Genomic DNA, 18032 nt, shown 5'->3' on the forward strand with positions numbered 1-18032 from the left:
TGTATTTTTCTAAACCTACTTTACCTTCTTATTTTAGCCTAGGATCCTTTTTTTTTTTTTCAAATAACTAAATATAATTATTTTTTATTAAGGTTACAAAAAATTCCTACAAGCATTATCTTGATTCTTTAATCCTCGTTGAACCACATGAATTTACGGATTTATATTTAGATTTATTTCAATTGATTGTACCAAAAAAATTATTTGAGTGAAAACAAATTGTATGTATATTTATGCAGCTTTAAATCCAAAGATTCCAAATTTATTTTCTAAAGACACAATAGTTTAGAGATTAAATAAGAAATCTAATTAATAAATTGGAGGGTACAAAAATTAGCTTTTATTATTTATAGTTTTTATCTTCTAGAAAGATCTTTTTGAAGCTCATATCTTGATTAAAAAAAAAATATTCAATTCACGAAAAATATGCTTCTTAACTCCTTTAAATAATAGAATCATGAAAATATTTTTTTAACAATCATTACTTAAAATGTAAAGATTTTTCTTGTTATAGGAATTAGTAAGAATATAAAAATTACTCAAAAATATTCCATCATTAATAGTAATAAATAAATATCAAATGAGGAATTAATATTTAATATCAGAATATTCTAATACACAAATAATTTCTTAAATCTCTTAAAATGGGATATTATTAACACTCTAAAAAATATCGCTCATATTCTATATTTATCTTTAATTTATTAAATAATAACTTTACCTTTTATTTTTCATTTGATTAGTAAAAGATAAAAAAAAAAAAAAAAAGAAATTTTATTATTTTACTATAAAAATTTAAAAATTTATTATTTAATATAAAAAATAGGTATAAAATTACAATAATATATTTTTTCTAAGTGTCATTAACTTTTTCTTTTAAAGTAATGCCATGTCATCTACGTTTCTTCTTTCTCTTTTTTTAAATTAAATCTTTCAGCGGTCCAATTTTTAGAGGTTCAAAATTCAAACTAGCCCGATAGATCTGTCCCAAAAAAAAATAAATAAAATTCCCAACTGCTCCAAGATGGACCCCACCTGCAAACGCTTAGTCCACAAATCCAACCAAAGTAACCGGCCACACCACTCTCCTCCACTAACTCACTGCCACGTGCCTACGTTTTAAATTTATTTTCCAAAAGTACCCATTTTTGTTTATTAGTCGGTGACTTTACAGTACAGACCTTGTGGGCCCCACTAACGCCGTCAACTACCGCCGCTAACCTCCTCAGCAGAGCTGCCCATTGCTCCAAATCTACTGGCTGCGCTCCCAAGCCTCAGGTTCGGACTCTCCACATTTTGAACGGCCACGATTTCATGTCTCCGCGATCTTAAAACGCCATTCTCATTTCATTTCTTCTCAGAAAGCTGAGCTCTGTGAAGCGAGAGTGACGAGAGTGTTGTGTGTTTTTGGTCGGCGAGTTTCATATTGGAGTTTTTGGACGGAAAGCATGGCGGAGAACTCTGAGAATTCGGGGATTACTGGTGAATCGTTGATGGAGAAGATCACGGAGAAGCTGCACGGCGACGATTCGTCGTCATCTTCTTCTTCTTCTTCTTCCGACTCCGAGACCGAGAAGCTGGCGTCGCCGTCGCCTGTGAAGGAGAAGATTTTCCGTTTGTTCGGGAGGGAGAAACCGGTTCACAAGGTTCTCGGTGGTGGAAAGCGTATGTATTCTCTCTCTCTTTTGGTTTATTGTTAAGCAGAGACTGTGATTTGATCGATTAGGCTTCTTAGGAGTTGTGCTCATGTTTAGATTTGTAGAAAGTGCTTGTTGATGTGTCGATTTGATGATTTTGGTATTGCTTGTTAGCAGTTTGGGAGTACTTCCATTGCTTTTGCGAGAGAAAACTAGTACCATTTTTACTTCCAAAATTTGAGAAGAAGCTCCTAAATTTCCGACTCAAGAACGCGAAGGTTTTTAGTAGGGTTGAATGATTCTTTTAAGATTTTTGGGAGCTTTCTTGTTTATTAATCTCTTGATATAGCTTTTATGCTCTGGCTGGTTGTCGATACCTGATAGATCTTAGAAAAGAGGAAAATATTGAAATTTTGAATCTCATAGTTGAGTTACATTCGGGATCGGGAAAATAGTCCTTCACTCTTACTTTGGTGCGACTATTTGTTTGCCTTATATTGTTTCATCTGTTCGGTCGGCAGTGAAACTGCGAGCAATTGAACAAGCTTGGTCATGATTCTTTTGGGATTTACCGAAATTTTAGAATGTCAACAAAATTTGTTTCGCACTATCATGTAATATTTTTTTTAAAATACAACTTCTTTTTCTGATTCAAAATTGTTTTCAGTATTCTGCATCGTTCAGACCAATGATTTTGCTCCCCGTCTCTCTCTCTCTCTCCTTGCTATTGCATTGATGTGGTTATTTGTTGCAGCTGCTGATGTGTTCTTGTGGAGGAACAAGAAGATATCTGCAGGAGCACTGGGTGGAGCCACTGCAATCTGGATTCTATTTGATTTGCTTGAATACCACCTGCTCACTCTTGTCTGCCACATTTTGATAGTATCTCTGGCAATCTTGTTCTTGTGGTCCAACGCTTCTACTTTTATTAACAAGTAAGTTTCTTGGTCTGGTTTAGTTGGGGGAATTTTTTTAGTTGTTTCTGTATTACCCTTTATTTAGTGCCATTCTGTGGCTTAAAAAATTTCCGGTACTGTCCTGTGTGGGCCTTATGTAATGTGATTATTTTCTTTCAATACCATTATAGAGCAATATCTCTGAGCTTCACTGTTCGAGTCTGTATCAACTGCTATGGTCCTGAAGTACCATAATGGCTACTATGGCTCCTTCATTGGCTGTTATGGTCCAGTATAGGCCACGACACCCTTGTGATTTACCTAAAGGAGTTTTTTTGCACGATTTTTATTTTTGTTCCTTTTCAAATATCATGCATTTAAAACCTGAAATCAAATTTTCTGAACTTCAGTCATGATGTTTTTACATCAAAGGCTCAATAATGAAACTCAATATTAAGATCAAAGGAATGGAAGATAAATAAACCATTAGTTATATGGAAGAGTAAAAATTATAGTTACAAAATAAATCAATAAATGTGCAACATTGTCCTGTTAGGAGGATTGGAACTTTAATTTGAAGGCAGGTTGTGTGGCTTGTTTTGAAACACTTGTGTGGTGATTAACTTGGTAAAGTAACTCGGTTCATCAGACCAGTCTTTCAAACTGGTGATAATAGGGTAATGTATTTACGTACATATATCTGACAAAAAAGGGTTTGATGATAATGATTAATTTTCAATAATATTGCTGAGGATTTGAAGCAATAATCGTTTTAAGAGTAAAATAGTTTGATTAATTCATAAAATCAAATGAGTGAGAAATGTTCGATTCACTTGAAATTTATATGAGGTAAAAAAATTCAGAATTTGATTAATTCTATATACTATACTTATGTATGTATGTGAGAGTGATATATTTGCATCTATTTGCAATGATTATGTATATTACTTGTTCAATTTAATTATCCCAAAAGTAACGTTGGTTGTTCCATCATCCCCAGCAGGGGAATTGGAATATTTTTTATTAGATGCATGATTTGACTCCTGTTTGTATGATTTGGCTGGGTAAGGCTGGGTAAGGCTGAGTTGCCCGAGTCAGGCTGGTTTGACTCCTGTTTGTATGATTTCTGGTTTCAGACTGGTACCGTACCAGTTCTGGTCTGACTGCTTGGACCTGTGGGGTAGTTGTATCCTGTCTCTTTCTTTATGAATTAGAAATAGGTTATGTTCTGTTTGTTTTTGTTTCAATATTTCTCTAAGTTTTTAGTTGACATTTAGGTTCAACAGAATGGTGAATTATAGCAAATACAAGCTTTTTTCTTTTTGGTGCCCTTTTAAGAACAGAAACAAAAAATGAATATAATATTCAATCTGTTTAGTGTATTTGATGTATAATTGTGTAAATTGATTTGGAATTTGATACAAATCATTTAAGACATTAATCTATAAAATTTTAGAGTCAACATGTGAATTTATTAGTTTTTAGCAAGTTTGCTAATGTGATAAATGAATCGCAGGAATGTTATGCAATTCATGTTACTAACATCTGAAATGACCACAATTGCTACTATTAAGCAGAGTCACTGTTTGTTGAACTTGGTGTCATATGTTCCAGGAGAAAAAGAAGAACTCTTCAAAAGAAAGTAAGGGACATTTGGTAAAATAAAGTGTTGAATGATGAATTCAAAATCTAATTTGGTGAGCTAGTTCTGAATTGAACGTGAACCAATCACTAAGTCTAAAATCTAAATTATTTTATCCAATTAGTATCTAATATCTGAACATATGTTATTTCTCAATTTTTACTTTCTCAACATTTAGGAGCATGAATGTCTAGTAAAATTAACAATCTCATAGACTAAAGTTTTTAATTTAACATGAATAATATTTATTCTTGTCATATATTTAAGTAATAATTGTAGATAAAAATAATATAATTTATTGTTATACAAAGCTAAAATTTATTATTTTAATTTTAATCAATTGGATTTTGTGTTTTTTGTCATTTTCATTTTTTATGAGGGATAAAAATGGAAAACTGACTCCTAATTCTAAATTTCCCACTTAGCAAATCAGACATGTATCCATGTCATTGAATTTTATTGTCATATCTTTAAACATTTTACTAACACATGTCATTATTCCTTTTTCTTTTTTCTCCCACCACATCCTTTTTTCAATTGTGTTTGGGACATTTAAAGGAAATTATTTTTCTCCAAGCTTCGCTTCTCCTCCCCACTCATCCCCTAATACTAATTGTATATTCCCCTTCCTGTGTGTCCCAGTACTTAAGTTTTTTTTATTTAATTTGTTTTGTGTGTATGTATACAAATTGTCTAATTAAATTCACTTATCAATGCTAGCATGCCTTATCACTAGGAGTTTTTAGTTTTATTCAATTACTGTAGTTTTAATTCAACTATTATTGTAATTGCTCTATCTATAGATCGTCACCGCGCATTCCAGAAGTTCATTTTTCTGAGAATTCTTTCCATGAGGTTTTCTCTGCTGTGAGGATTGAAATCAATTGTGTTTTTGCTGTCTTGCGGGACGTAGCATCTGGAAGAGATCTGAAGAAGTTCCTTGCTGTATGTGTACCCAACTTTGTTTTTATTGGATGAAAGCTTGACATAGTGGCTTGAAACATTTCATTTTAATTGTTTTTTGCATTCTTACCCAACTTAGTTTGGTGGCCATGCTTCACTTTATGATTTCCCCCTAACTAAAGTGGGTGTGCTTGTTGGGAGTTGGCATCAAAATATGTGATCATAACGCCACATCCTACGGTCTAAACTTACATGGCAGTGGCTACTTTAGTTTTTTAAGTTGCTTGTTTATCAACTGACTCTGGATAAAATTGTGGTCTGAATATCAGGTTATTGCTGGCTTGTGGATTCTGTCAATTGTGGGGAGTTGGTGCAATTTCTTGACCTTGTTTTACATATGTAATGGCGACAACAAAAGCTCATATTTTCATACTTATTTATGCTTATTAATTATTCATAATATGAGATAATCTTGATTTTTGGAACAGCTTTTGTCTTGCTACACACGGTGCCTGTTCTCTACGAGAAGTACGAGGACAAGGTTGACCCATTTGCAGAGAAGGCAACAATCGTAATCAAGAAGCAATATGCCGTGTTTGATGCCAAGGTTTTAAGTAAGATTCCCAGAGGGCCATTGAAAAATAAGAATGCATAGTAAAAAAGAAGTTACACATGTTGGCAGTCATTTGGTTGGTAGCAGCTCTTTTTTCAGGATGTGGTCGTGCTTGCGTTCCATACTCATAAACATTCTGGCATTTTATGGTTATTGGGTTCGAGATTTTAGATGGAACTTGTGCCTCGTGGGCTGAGTTCCCAGTTGTAGGCTTTGTTGTGCCTTTTATAATTATTATAAATGATTTTTGTGTTGGCATTAATATTTTGTGTTCTCTGTACATTTTATAACCTTTTTTGGATGTTGAATGTGCAAGTATATTTGATGATCTACTTGAAGAATGACCATCTGTTGGTGAAATGCATTTTGAAGTCTGTTGCCTGATGATGTTTATGCTCGAGGATGGTGTGTAATCACTGGAAAATGTTTTATGACACGGGTCTGTGACATTGCAGGCAGATGCTATATAACATGACTCGATGGTCTTTTGTTTATGAGTTGGAAGAAAGTACAGTTAAAACTGTTATAAAACTGAAGTACCATTTTTGTGTTTTTCTACTGTGCCTATCCATGCATAATGGTTAATAGCACCTTTTGATGTCTTTGAATTATGACTTTTGAATTATTGCCCTTTTATATGCAAGAATGAAATGAAATGGAAGAGAAATGATCACTTATTGCCTTTTATATTATATATATATATATATAAATATTCTACATTGTAAAATTTTCTTTGAATCAAATAGCAGGAATTATATAAGTACACCTATTCATCCATTTTTAACTTATTTATATAAAATATTTTTTCCCATTTATGACTTACCAATTTAGACATGGGTGAGCTATTTATCCACTATACTTGCATATCTATATCATTGCAAATATATTTAAATCAAACTAATTACATAATTATGTACTTTTATGCATGCATATTAATTTATTTGTATAACTGAACAAACTAATTAGGCATGGTCATAAATGTGCAACTACATAGATATTTGAATCAAGGTGTCCATAATTACCAAATTATATATAGATTTTTTAATTATAGTATTAATTACATAATTAATTATATAATTTAATTTCAAATAATAATCATAGCCAATACTATAGTTACATATCGTATAGTTACAAACATCTTAACAGAACGAATTATGTAATTACTTGCATGCATGTAAATTAATTTGTTAATGTAGCTAAACCATACCAACTACGGCACACATATATATATATATATATATATATATATATAAATTAATTTGGACAAATTAAATTAATTATATTTGTAAATAATTATGAAATTATGTAGACATTCAAATCAAACTATCCATCATTAATTCATATGTGTGCATAAATATCTAGATTATAATATTAATTATGTAATCGTAGTATGATTTAAATATGGTGCTATGATTAGGTTAAAATTTTAAAGGAGTGAATGGATTGCTAATGCAATTTTAATGTCTAATGGATCACTTATTTATGACCCATGTAATTTAAACCTAAAGGTTATGAATTCGAAACATGAAAATAATCTCTTACAAAAATGTATGGATACGTATAATATACCACTATATACCAGCATGACTCCTCAAAAATGTTTTTTCCCACCTATTAAATATTAGATATAATAAGACAAGTACCAATGCTGCTTTTGAAATTTGTAAAACCCCATTTCCAACTTATTACATTTTATTCTAAGATATTTTACAAATCAAACATAAACTAACAGAACCAAATCTATCTAAACAATGACCAGAAACCCTCTGTATCCACGAATCAGGCTACAAAAGTGATCAGAAAGATTACTTTGAAGCTCAAGTTGAGGAGCTCCAACGGTAATGAGTATTGAAACTCGCTGACCATACAAGCACAGATGCATGTTTCCATCAAATTGTATCCTCGCAGGCTGCAACTGGGAGTAATTGAGCCATCATCAGCCAACTCAGGCCGTCCGCATTCCTATAAAACATTATTCCTAGAGAGAATCGACTATTCATTGGACTGGCGGTCCTGTAGGAAATAGTTAATTGCACGCTGCACTTCTGAGAATATATAAGAGATTATATAGCTAGAAGGAAAATCAATTAAAGATACCATCTTTTCAGAGGGAAAATTAGGCAAAATATAACCTTTTTAGCGAGAGAATAATTTTTCCCTTTCTATTTAAATCAAAATTTCCATTGAAGAAAAAAACAAATTTTAAAATAAAAAATTTGATGGAATCTTAGATTTTTTAAATATATATTATTTAGATTGGGATTCATCTTCATCACAACATTTTCAAAGCAGTTTGGGGGAACAGTCTCAATAGGGATGAACACATGTTCATAGAAGCAGATATGCGGCAAACTCTTTCTCATTTCATTTCATGGATCAAAGAATTATATCAAACAGCAAACATGATTGCTGCATAAAAAATTTCCTATACCTTTGATTAATTACACAATTCAATGCATGTTTCAGTATTTTGGGAGCGGTCTCGAGACCCGAGAACTGCTCTCTGATTGAGTGAGAGGAACTGTCGAAAACTCAAAATCAGAATGTACAGACTGCATTGGATTTCCATGAGAGAATGGAGGGTATGAATTCTGGGGCATAGGCTTATTCAAAAATGAGGCACCGGTCACAGCACCAGCCACGCCCTTCTCACTATGCCTTGGTGGAGTAGCCACAATAGCACTGGGACTTTTTCCATCAGGATCTTCCTTGGATTCACCATTGGCCTCCTTAGATTCTCTCTTTTCTCTTTCTTTGGTTTCCTTGAGGAGGAAATCAACCCACAAATCTGCAAAGGACTGAAAGAGAGTGGTGCTTGAAATTAGAAAATGAACTTTAGGAAGAGATGCGTCACAAGGTTGAGCTCCTCGACTACAAGGATATTACAAGCACATGAGCACAAAGGGTCCCCAATTTCACTAGGAGTCTATTTGAATCAAGGATTTTACGTGGACAAAGAAAAGAAAAATAAAGAGAAAACTCATTTTTCCATATATTTTCTTTCTCTATTAGATATTATCATAAATGAAAATTTGTTTTAAAATGACTAAAAATTATGAAAAACTAAATATTAGTGATATGTAAAATCAAAAATTTTGTTTATAAATTTGATACATTTCCCATTTTCTTTCTTATTTTCCTTGATAACCAAACATGAAAATGAGGATTCCTCGATATTTTCTTTTCCCTGATAATTTCTGAGTTCCAAACAGGGCCTAGAAGAAAAAGAAAAAACACAATTGGTATAAATAATGGGATCAGATCCTAGTCTATTATGTAATTGTTCACAACCCTAGTAAACTATTGTCTACTTTGACTTGCCCTCACGATCTTGCTCCACAAGTGAAAAGGTGTCTCATACGGTTAATAACCTAATCCGGTCCTTACACAGCCAAACGATCTTTTCCTCGTATACACCAAATGTGGGATGCCAACAAGGCATCACTCAGGTTAACATATGATTGGATGACTTAGCAGATATAATGCCAAAGCCATAGCTAATAGAAACAAATTTATAAACATGACAAGAAAAAAAAAAAATCAATGATTTTAAAACATACGGACTAATTTAAAAACTACCTGGTTTTCAGAAGCCATATTTGCATGTGCTTCAGCTGAACTCCCTCCCAAGATGCCACCAACTAGGCGGCCTGGCAGGCCTAAAACACCCCGAACAACACCTTTACCTGCACCCTGTTGGGCAAAGCCTATCCTCTTCTTGTCTTCTTCCGAGAATCCCAACATGCGAACCATAAGATCCAAAACCTGGTGCTCACAAATACATGCTAATCAGCACGTGAACAAAGCATATAGGAATCTAAAGACAGCACCAGCCCCTACTTTAATTATGATGGATGAACCAAAAGCATTTAGCTCCCTTGTTGAGTATTTTACTGGAAAATTTCTTATTTTGCCATCACATTACCCAAATTCTGTCTCCCTAAGCCTTGTATGCATCTCCTTCGCCAGTTTTTTATTTTTGGTATTTCTCTTCCTTCTCTTAGGGAGTCCTTCAGGGTCTTCCTTCTCTCTCGTGAAATTCATGTCTTTCCATATAAGTAGGAAACGAATTCTAAAATTTAAACCGATGTTCTATAAGGCCAAGGTGTATGGCGAGGATTTTTAACATTAATAGACAAGAGGCAAGCCTTAAGGTGTTGGGGCATAAGCCTTTTGAGAATTTTATTTTTAGATAAAAATATAAGAGTAAATTACAAATATTTTTTAAATAAAGAAAAATTAAGAAAAAATCACAGATACAATGTAAAAAATAAATTAAATAAACTCTGCAAATGACATATTGGCCATCCATAAATTGCTAACTCGAATTCATGACATAAATCATGACAAGAGATAGCCATACAATTACAAACTTCAAATTATTTTCATGATCTAAGAATACAACCCTCAATTATTTTGGAAAGATTGAGGTTCAAGAGTTTTAGAAATAACTCATATTATGGCATTCCTTTTATATAAACACGTAGTTAAAATTTTTAGCCAATCTAACTTGAGAATCACACACCCAAAATGCTCATGCCTCAACTAAAAAGGCGCACAAGGCATGCCTTTTGTACAAATGTGTAAGCCTCAGAGTGTAATGCGTTAGCCTTTTTGGGATTTGCTATTTTAGAGTGAGCCACAACATGCCTTGCCTTGAGGCAAGGCTCAAGGTGAAGGCTTGCCACGACTGAGCCTTTTAAAACATTGAATTAAAAAGCCCTGCAATCTCTAGACATTCATTACAATGGAGACTGGTCCTTATCTCCATTCTAAAGTAACCACCCCTTTTCAGATTAATATTCAATAAAAAATAATATTTTATATCTTTAAATCACCATACCTCTTTGCTGTGGTTTCTCAGGAAATAAGTAACAAGTAGCTTGATAACAATACGCCTGCCAAAAATGATAGCCCAGGTTACTATGACCTCACAATTTCCATTTTCACAGGAAAAGAACAGTGAAGATAATAAAGCAAGCAAAGTACCAAGTAACCAACAACTAAAGATAGCCCATGAAAGGAAACCCGCAATCCACAATTAACTAATGAACAAAGCACAACAGAGGCATGATGAAGGCACTGAAATCAGCAGAATCGGCATATGCAACAGCATGGTAGTGACAATCCAGGGGCATGCAGGTGCAGTAGCATTGGTTGCTATGTCATGCGCCATGATGATTTGTACTACTACTTATATTCTTGAGCATTTCAATGAAAAAAAAAAAAAATGAAGCCAAAATGACCTTTTGGGGCCTGGACTTTGGTTATAACTTTTTCTCAAAGAATCATACTATTTGAATTTTTGCTCCAAGATATTAAATCACATTCCTATCAAGGAAAATCATCAACACAACAAGGATTAAGCTAACAGCAATACCAATTGTTTTCAATAGTTAATCTAATGTACACATTCAGTAGTTTCCTATGTTAATTAAAAACTTAACAGGAAGAATTATACCACTCACATTTGCCTCTCTTGAATGAAATAGAAAAAATAGGAAACATAATACATAAACTATTGCTGAAGACAAAATCAATGGTTTAGTATATATATATATATATATATATATATATATATATGTGTGTGTGTGTGTGTGTGTGGGTGTGTGTGTGTGTGTATCTACATATATACATATATATAAATATATCATATGTGTGTTGGCAATTTGTTAGTACATTTGCTTTGTTTCATAAGCAAGAGGCGATGTTTATTAGTGTGTTAGTTGATCACTACAAAATGGAAGGCCATCAAAAGTCAAAACTGCAATACTTACATGGGATTTTTCTTCCCAATTTAATCAAAAGGACAACCCTCTCACCATTGTTTTTTCCAAATTTAATATATATCTACAAAAAAATTTGTGCATCACTGAATAGAAAAATTAGCTAAACATGTTTTATTTACACACTTAAATTAAGGGAGTAACAAGGACAATAATGCATAATTGAACATGGGCACTTTCATTGGAAATGTGTACAAAAAATTGTAAGAACTGCATATTTGAATTTCAAAATGTATATTTGCTAACCTGTCAACAAAATAATCTGAATCCATTGACATCCTATTAAGTCTTGTCATGCTTTGCTCAAGAGCACGACGTAGTTTTGCGTTGTCTTCCTCAAGCTTATTCACTCTTATTTTCCCTTCCGCTAGCATCCTATCAGCTTGTGAAAGCTTGGCTAAAATTTCTTCCTTCTCTCTCTTCGATACATCTGCCTGTTGATCTGCAGCCTGGCAAAAGAATGGACAATGGACCATTTTACTGCCAAGAAATCTAGGGAGAAAAACTGGCCTTGCATTATAGAAGCAACTGCTATGCTACCTTTTCAGGCACCAAAAAAATGATTGGTAGGACTACATTTCAAGCGGAGCATACAATGAAAAAAACTTTTATACAACCAAAACACTGAATTTTAAAAATCCAAGAACAATCTGAGATTTGAAAGTGATGTGTGCTTCATATTTCACAAGTATATAGAGAAAAATTAATGAAATTATGTTACGGTTTATTTTTAAAGAAATTCAAATGATGGCAAAGATAGCAGTCACTTAAAACCAAGAATAAATCCAGTATGGTAGCGTAGATGGCTAGAAATTTTTTCTGCAGAGGGTTCCCATATATATTACTAGCCACCAATCTCAATGCTCATCCCTAGAATACTTTTTTAATAAAAAAAAAAAGATTTGTACAGAAATAGAAATATGATGAAAGATAGAAAAGAAACGAGGGAGGGGAATTTTAGTAGAAACATGGGATTGGTAGATGGGTGAGATGGTGGTTATAGATAGTTTTAAAACTCTATATAAAAAAAATTAGAACTTTTTTATTCATATGTAAGTTTTAATGTCAGTTAAAACATAAAATTGTTCAGGGAAAAAAGGTTTGAAAACCGCCACCACATTTCATTAGCAATATAAATTATAAAGGAAACCATTTTTTTTTAGTGGCTATCAAATTGATTTCCTGAAATGTCCTCTAGCAACATGTAAAGAAATTCCAGAATCAACTTGTTTTGGGACTTGCTAAATTCTTCCTTACATGCCACTTCAGCAGATTTAACATCCCACTTCTACTTTAACAGCCTATTCACCCCATCAACAGACCAAGAATTTTCTCTAGAAGAATTAACAACATTTTTCCATTTCATAATATTCTGAACACAATCTTTTTATACAAGAGTATTATGTAAGACATGAATAAACTTCATAAGAGGGATCACACCAAACAAGTCTCAAGCGTCCATTGATTTTAATATGGACCAAAGGGAGATGTGTTGACCATCATATTTTTGTTGTTCATCTAAGCAGGATGTGCTTCAGTAGACAACTTGTTTAACAGCAGCTTTTGTGGTCATATTCAAGTAGTACCCAGGGTCAATCACAATCCTACAAAATTTTACCAACCCACACACCTCAAATGTATGTGGAAGCCAGTGGCTTGATTCCAAATGTCATGCTCGGTAGGTGATAAGGGGGTGATTACCTTTTAAGAATGTATCCAAAATCACTAATATCCATCACCACTTAGGAAGACACAAGGCTTTTTTTTTTGGCAAGGCTCACTTCTTTTACAGTTGATATTTTTTCCTGTTCTCCTTTACAAGAATGTAAGGAGTAGCAATAGAAAGAAGATTAAACTAGATAATCAAGAGGTTAATGACATTGATAGATTTAGATATCTTGGATCTATTATGCAAGCTGAAGAAGAAATTGAAGAAGATGAAGTACATAGAATTAAAACATGTTGATTAAAAAGGGGGAGTGTGTCAGGTGTGTTATGTGATCATAGAATACCCTTAAAATTAAAAGGAAAGTTTTATAAGACGGCTATAAGGCCAGTTATGCTTTATGGTTCAGAATGTTGGGCAACTAAGAAACAACATGTACAAAAAATAAAAGTTGTTGAGATGCAAATGTTAAGGTGGATGAGTGGTTTAACATGAAAAGATAAAGTAAGAAATGACATATACGCAATAATTTAGGTATAGCATTGATTGAAAACAAGATAAAGCAGGGGCTGCTTAGATGGTTTGGGCATTTAAAACGCACGCCTAGTAGAGCACCTATGAGGAGTGAGTGAGTTAGTATGTTCGGCACAAAAAGAGGTAGAGGTAGGCCTAAAATAACTTGGAATGAGGTAGTGAGGAAGGATTTAATAGCCCTTAATCTAATAGAAGAAAATGCTCTGGATCAAGTAAATTGCAGGAAAGGATTCATGTAGCAGGGCCCCACCTAGTGGGACTTAAGGCGTGTTGTTGTTGTTGTTGTCTTTTTTTAAAAAACAAATAAAAATAAAAATAAAAATAAAAATTAGATTGAGTTATGGGCAAATGAATTGGTTCGCAAAAAGGGGGTGGTCCAGGTAAGGGACTGGGCCCTAAGAACTGGTCAAGCAAGGGACTGGTCAGTTCAAGTTTGAAGGATTGTTTCAGAGATTTGGATACTACATGGATAAATATTTTTTTCTGCTTGCTTTTCATGTGTTCTTCTAGTGACAGTGTGATATGGTGATCTAGCAGTGGATGGAAAACCATGAGCAACGGCAAAACCAGGCACCCTTTGATGGCTGAAGATCTAGATCCTATTAACGTCGTCAACTATGGTGGTCAACCAAGCAAATGGAGACATCTGCAACAACAAAATCTACAAAAACAAAGAGTTCATTCAATGAATGGAAAAACAAATCAACAACAAAAAACCAAGCCTAGTAGTAGGTGGGGTTTGGCTACATGAATCTTTTTCCACCAATTTACACAATCATGGGCAATTTTCTCCAACAATTTAAAGGCCATTAAATCTTTACTGACTATCTCGTTCCATGTTATTTTAGGTCTACTTTACCTCTTCTAGTGATAGTAACTAGCTCGCTCCTCACTTGTGCACTATTTGGCTTACCTAGTAGATTGCCCAACCATATGAAGCACCTCTCCCTTATCTTATCATCTATGCTATGCCTAACTTAATACAAATATGTTCATTCTTTAATTTATCTGTTATAATAATCATCCACCTTAACATTCTCATTTCGGCAACTTTCACTTTTTTGATATGTTGTTTCTTAATTGCCCAACATCTGATCCACATAGCTCATCTTATAGCCGTCCTATAAATATTTTCTTCTAATTTTACAGATATTCTATGATCACACAAGACGCCCAAAGCACTTCTATATTTAACCGTGCTTAACTTTATGTATAACATATTCTTCAATTTCCCCTTCAGCTTGCATAAAGGATCCAAGGTATTAATTTCTTATCCATCAAGTTTAATATTTTCTCCAATATTCCTTTTGCCGCTTAAATTACATTCCATGTATTATGTTATCTGTCTTACTTCTACTTATCCTAAAACCTCTAGATTTTAAAGCTTCGCTCCATAATTCTAACTTAGATTCTAGTCCGCCCCTACTTTCATCAATCAGAACAATATCATTTGCAAACATAATAATGGAACCTCATTTTGGATACTCCTAATAAGTTCATCCATCACTTGTGCAAAAAGATAAGACTCAAAGCAAATCATTGATGTACACCTATTGTGATTGGAAATTCCCTAGACTCCACTTGTAACCCTAATCCATACATATCCTCAAAGACATTGGTATACCCACTACATACTCCTTTTTTCTAAAACCCATCATAAAACTTCTCTAAGTACCCTATCATACGCATTCTCTAAGTTAATAAAACAATATGCAAATGCCTCTTTTTCTTTTTAATAACAAAAGAAGATTTCATCAATAGACAAAGAATTTGCAAGAGCGACAAATAAGACATCTCTCGAGAAAAACTAAGACAATCCAAAAATAAACAATTAAAAACAGCAAAGAGAGACGAGATAAACAAGTCAACGTGTTCCTCCAATTTCTTTGAAACTCCTGAAAACTTGCCCCCCCCCCCCGCCCCCCCCCTCTTTTTTCCTAAGAAATCCATAACCGACACACCATAGTGAGGCCAAGTATTGAATTTTTTTTCTCAAACCAAAACCCAATTTTATTTTTCCAAGAAAATATATGAGCATTCAACTCCATCCATATTCCCCATAAAACCACAAAAATACCACATTTCCATAATGCTGCCCTATCCTTCCTTCTACCAAAGCCTGCGAAAGAAACTGTTAACAAGTCTTCCACCGAAGCACATACCAGCTCTCCACCATAGTACCAAAAAACATATTCCAAATCCTCCAAGAAAATTTACACTGCAAAAGAAGATAATAAGTAGTTTTAGAGCTCTTGTAAAGAGCACACACACATTGGGATATTGAGCCTTCAAAGGTCTCATAATTTGCTCAAGTTATTAGTATCTACCTTATTAAACACAACCAACCAAGTGAAAGCCTTAACTTTTGGGGGCCTTGGCCTTCCAAACAGTATGATAGAGTGGAAGTGACGAGTTGGAACAAACCAAAAATTCAGAAAAATATTAGCAAGAGTACACTCTGACTAATCTAAAGACCAAGAAAGAACCTGAAGAATGGTTACCCTCATTTAATAAAGATGACAATTCCACAATCTTCTATCATTAAAAGGTCTTCTAAAGTGGAGATTCCAGGAGACCAAAGGACTACTCAAAATCATCAACAAAGAAAGATGTCTCTATTTTTCTCAAAACTCATTGAAAGAGGCGATGAAAAGAAGTGAAAACCCATTGAAAGAGACAACGGAAAGAAGTGGAAAAGAAAGCCTTTCCTAGACAAGGGTCTTCCCAAAAACAGATACCAGAAACCATTTCCACATCCAGGTTAGTGCGACAGATGAATGAAGGATATTTCTAAGTAATGGACCTGCACGAACACCCCACAAAGAACATCTTCAATTAATATTGGTATCCCAACATTCTCATCCAACCCAAACAGCCAAACTTACTTATTATTTACGCCAAAGGGATGACTATTCTGAAGGGTAGCTCCATAACCATTTAGCTAAGAGGTCAATGTTTTTAGACACTAGCTTACCTCGACCCAACCGCCTTCCTTTTTAGACCTACAAACCTCATCACAACTCACTAAATGGTCCCTATGACTCCCCTCCCCCTCCCACCAAAACACAAAAAGTTTCTCATAATCCTCTCAAGCTTGCTAACAATCCCTATTGGAATCTTAAAAACAAACAAGAAGTATAACAGAATGCTAGAAAGATAGGCCTAGATCAGAGTTATTTTACCCCCAAGCGAGAAATGGACTCCTTTCTAACCATCTAATCTCTTCATCACCCTTTCCACTATGGATTCAAAAATCTGTAGCTCTAAGGTTACCCCCCAAAAGGACTCTTAGGTAAGTCAAAGGCCAATCTAGAATACCACACCCCACTTCAGTAGCTCACTCCCTAACACTCAACAAGTACATTCAAAGCCACTGAACCACTCTTCCCATAATAATTTTAAGCACAAACACACTCTCGAAAATATGGAGAATACCCAGGATTCTCTTGAAAGATAGATTGTGATCATCTGGAAAGAAAATGGTGTCGTCAGAAAACTGGAGATGAGAGAACACCACTCCTCTCTCCACTTCTAATCCTCTTACCAATGCCCTCTCCACTGCCCTATCCACCATCCTACTGCAAACATTTGCTATAAGGACAAACAAAACAAGAGATATAGGGTCTCTTTGTCTTATGCCCCTCAAAGCACTAAACTAGGATTTAGGTTCACCATTCACAATCATCCAAAAGCACACATTACACAAACAGCCCCTAATCCAACAACACTAACACTCACCAAAACCCTTTCTAGCAAAGACTTTGTCCAAGAAGCTCCAACTCACTTTATTGCAGGCTTTCTCAAAATCTAGTTTAAAGACGAAACCCCTCTTCTCATTCCTACAAATATCCTCCATCACCTCATTGGCCGCTAAAATAGCATCCACCATTTGCCTTCCCCCTACAAACACACTTCAAACACTAATGATAGTACCGACAAGCACCGCACTCAACCTATTAGCTAAAACTTCAATGATAATCTTACACGCTCTAGAGACGAGGCTAATAGATCTAAAATCCTCAACCTTAATAGATCTGGACTTTTTAGGCACAAAGGTTATAAAAAAGAAGTTAATGCTCTTGCTCAAAATTCCATTTTCAAAGAACTTAGTAAACGCTTTCAACAGATTGCCCTTCACTACTTCCCAACAATCTTGGAAGAAAGCAATGTTAAATCCACCCAAACTTTGAGCCTTATCTCTATCCATCCCAAAAAACGCTCCCTCACTTTCTCATCATCAAAAGACATCTTTAAACAACACATCTAATCAAAATTTATTAGGTTCGAATAAGCTAATCCCTCTATCATCGATCTACAATGGTCCTCCTTTGAATACAATCTCTGAAAAAAATTAG

The 18032-nt window shown here is 34.2% G+C and overlaps 2 protein-coding genes across 5 annotated transcripts in view; one reads left to right on the forward strand and one right to left on the reverse strand.

Moving 5' to 3' along the window:
• The first annotated feature begins 1242 nt into the window (after positions 1–1242).
• Positions 1243–5953, forward strand: LOC131165812 (reticulon-like protein B5). The gene is made up of 5 exons (XM_058123906.1): positions 1243–1665; positions 2392–2572; positions 4979–5120; positions 5408–5477; positions 5567–5953. The coding sequence occupies exons 1-5, from the start codon at positions 1449–1451 to the stop codon at positions 5731–5733; spliced, it is 777 nt and encodes a 258-aa protein (XP_057979889.1). The 5' UTR covers positions 1243–1448; the 3' UTR covers positions 5734–5953.
• Positions 5954–8034: 2081 nt separating this feature from the next.
• LOC131165813 (golgin candidate 4) overlaps positions 8035–18032 on the reverse strand; it is a 41573-nt gene continuing 31575 nt past the window's right edge. For all 4 annotated transcript variants that reach the window (XM_058123911.1, XM_058123910.1, XM_058123908.1 and 1 more), the window contains 4 exons: positions 11724–11926; positions 10535–10589; positions 9271–9456; positions 8035–8489 (listed from right to left, as the gene is read on the reverse strand). In XM_058123911.1, coding sequence (XP_057979894.1) covers positions 8154–8489; positions 9271–9456; positions 10535–10589; positions 11724–11926 — 780 coding nt within the window. In that variant the 3' untranslated portion in view covers positions 8035–8153. The remainder of the gene's footprint in view (positions 8490–9270; positions 9457–10534; positions 10590–11723; positions 11927–18032) is intronic.

This window comes from Malania oleifera, chromosome 10 (assembly GCF_029873635.1).
Source record: "Malania oleifera isolate guangnan ecotype guangnan chromosome 10, ASM2987363v1, whole genome shotgun sequence".
NCBI classification, from domain to species: domain Eukaryota; kingdom Viridiplantae; phylum Streptophyta; class Magnoliopsida; order Santalales; family Ximeniaceae; genus Malania; species Malania oleifera.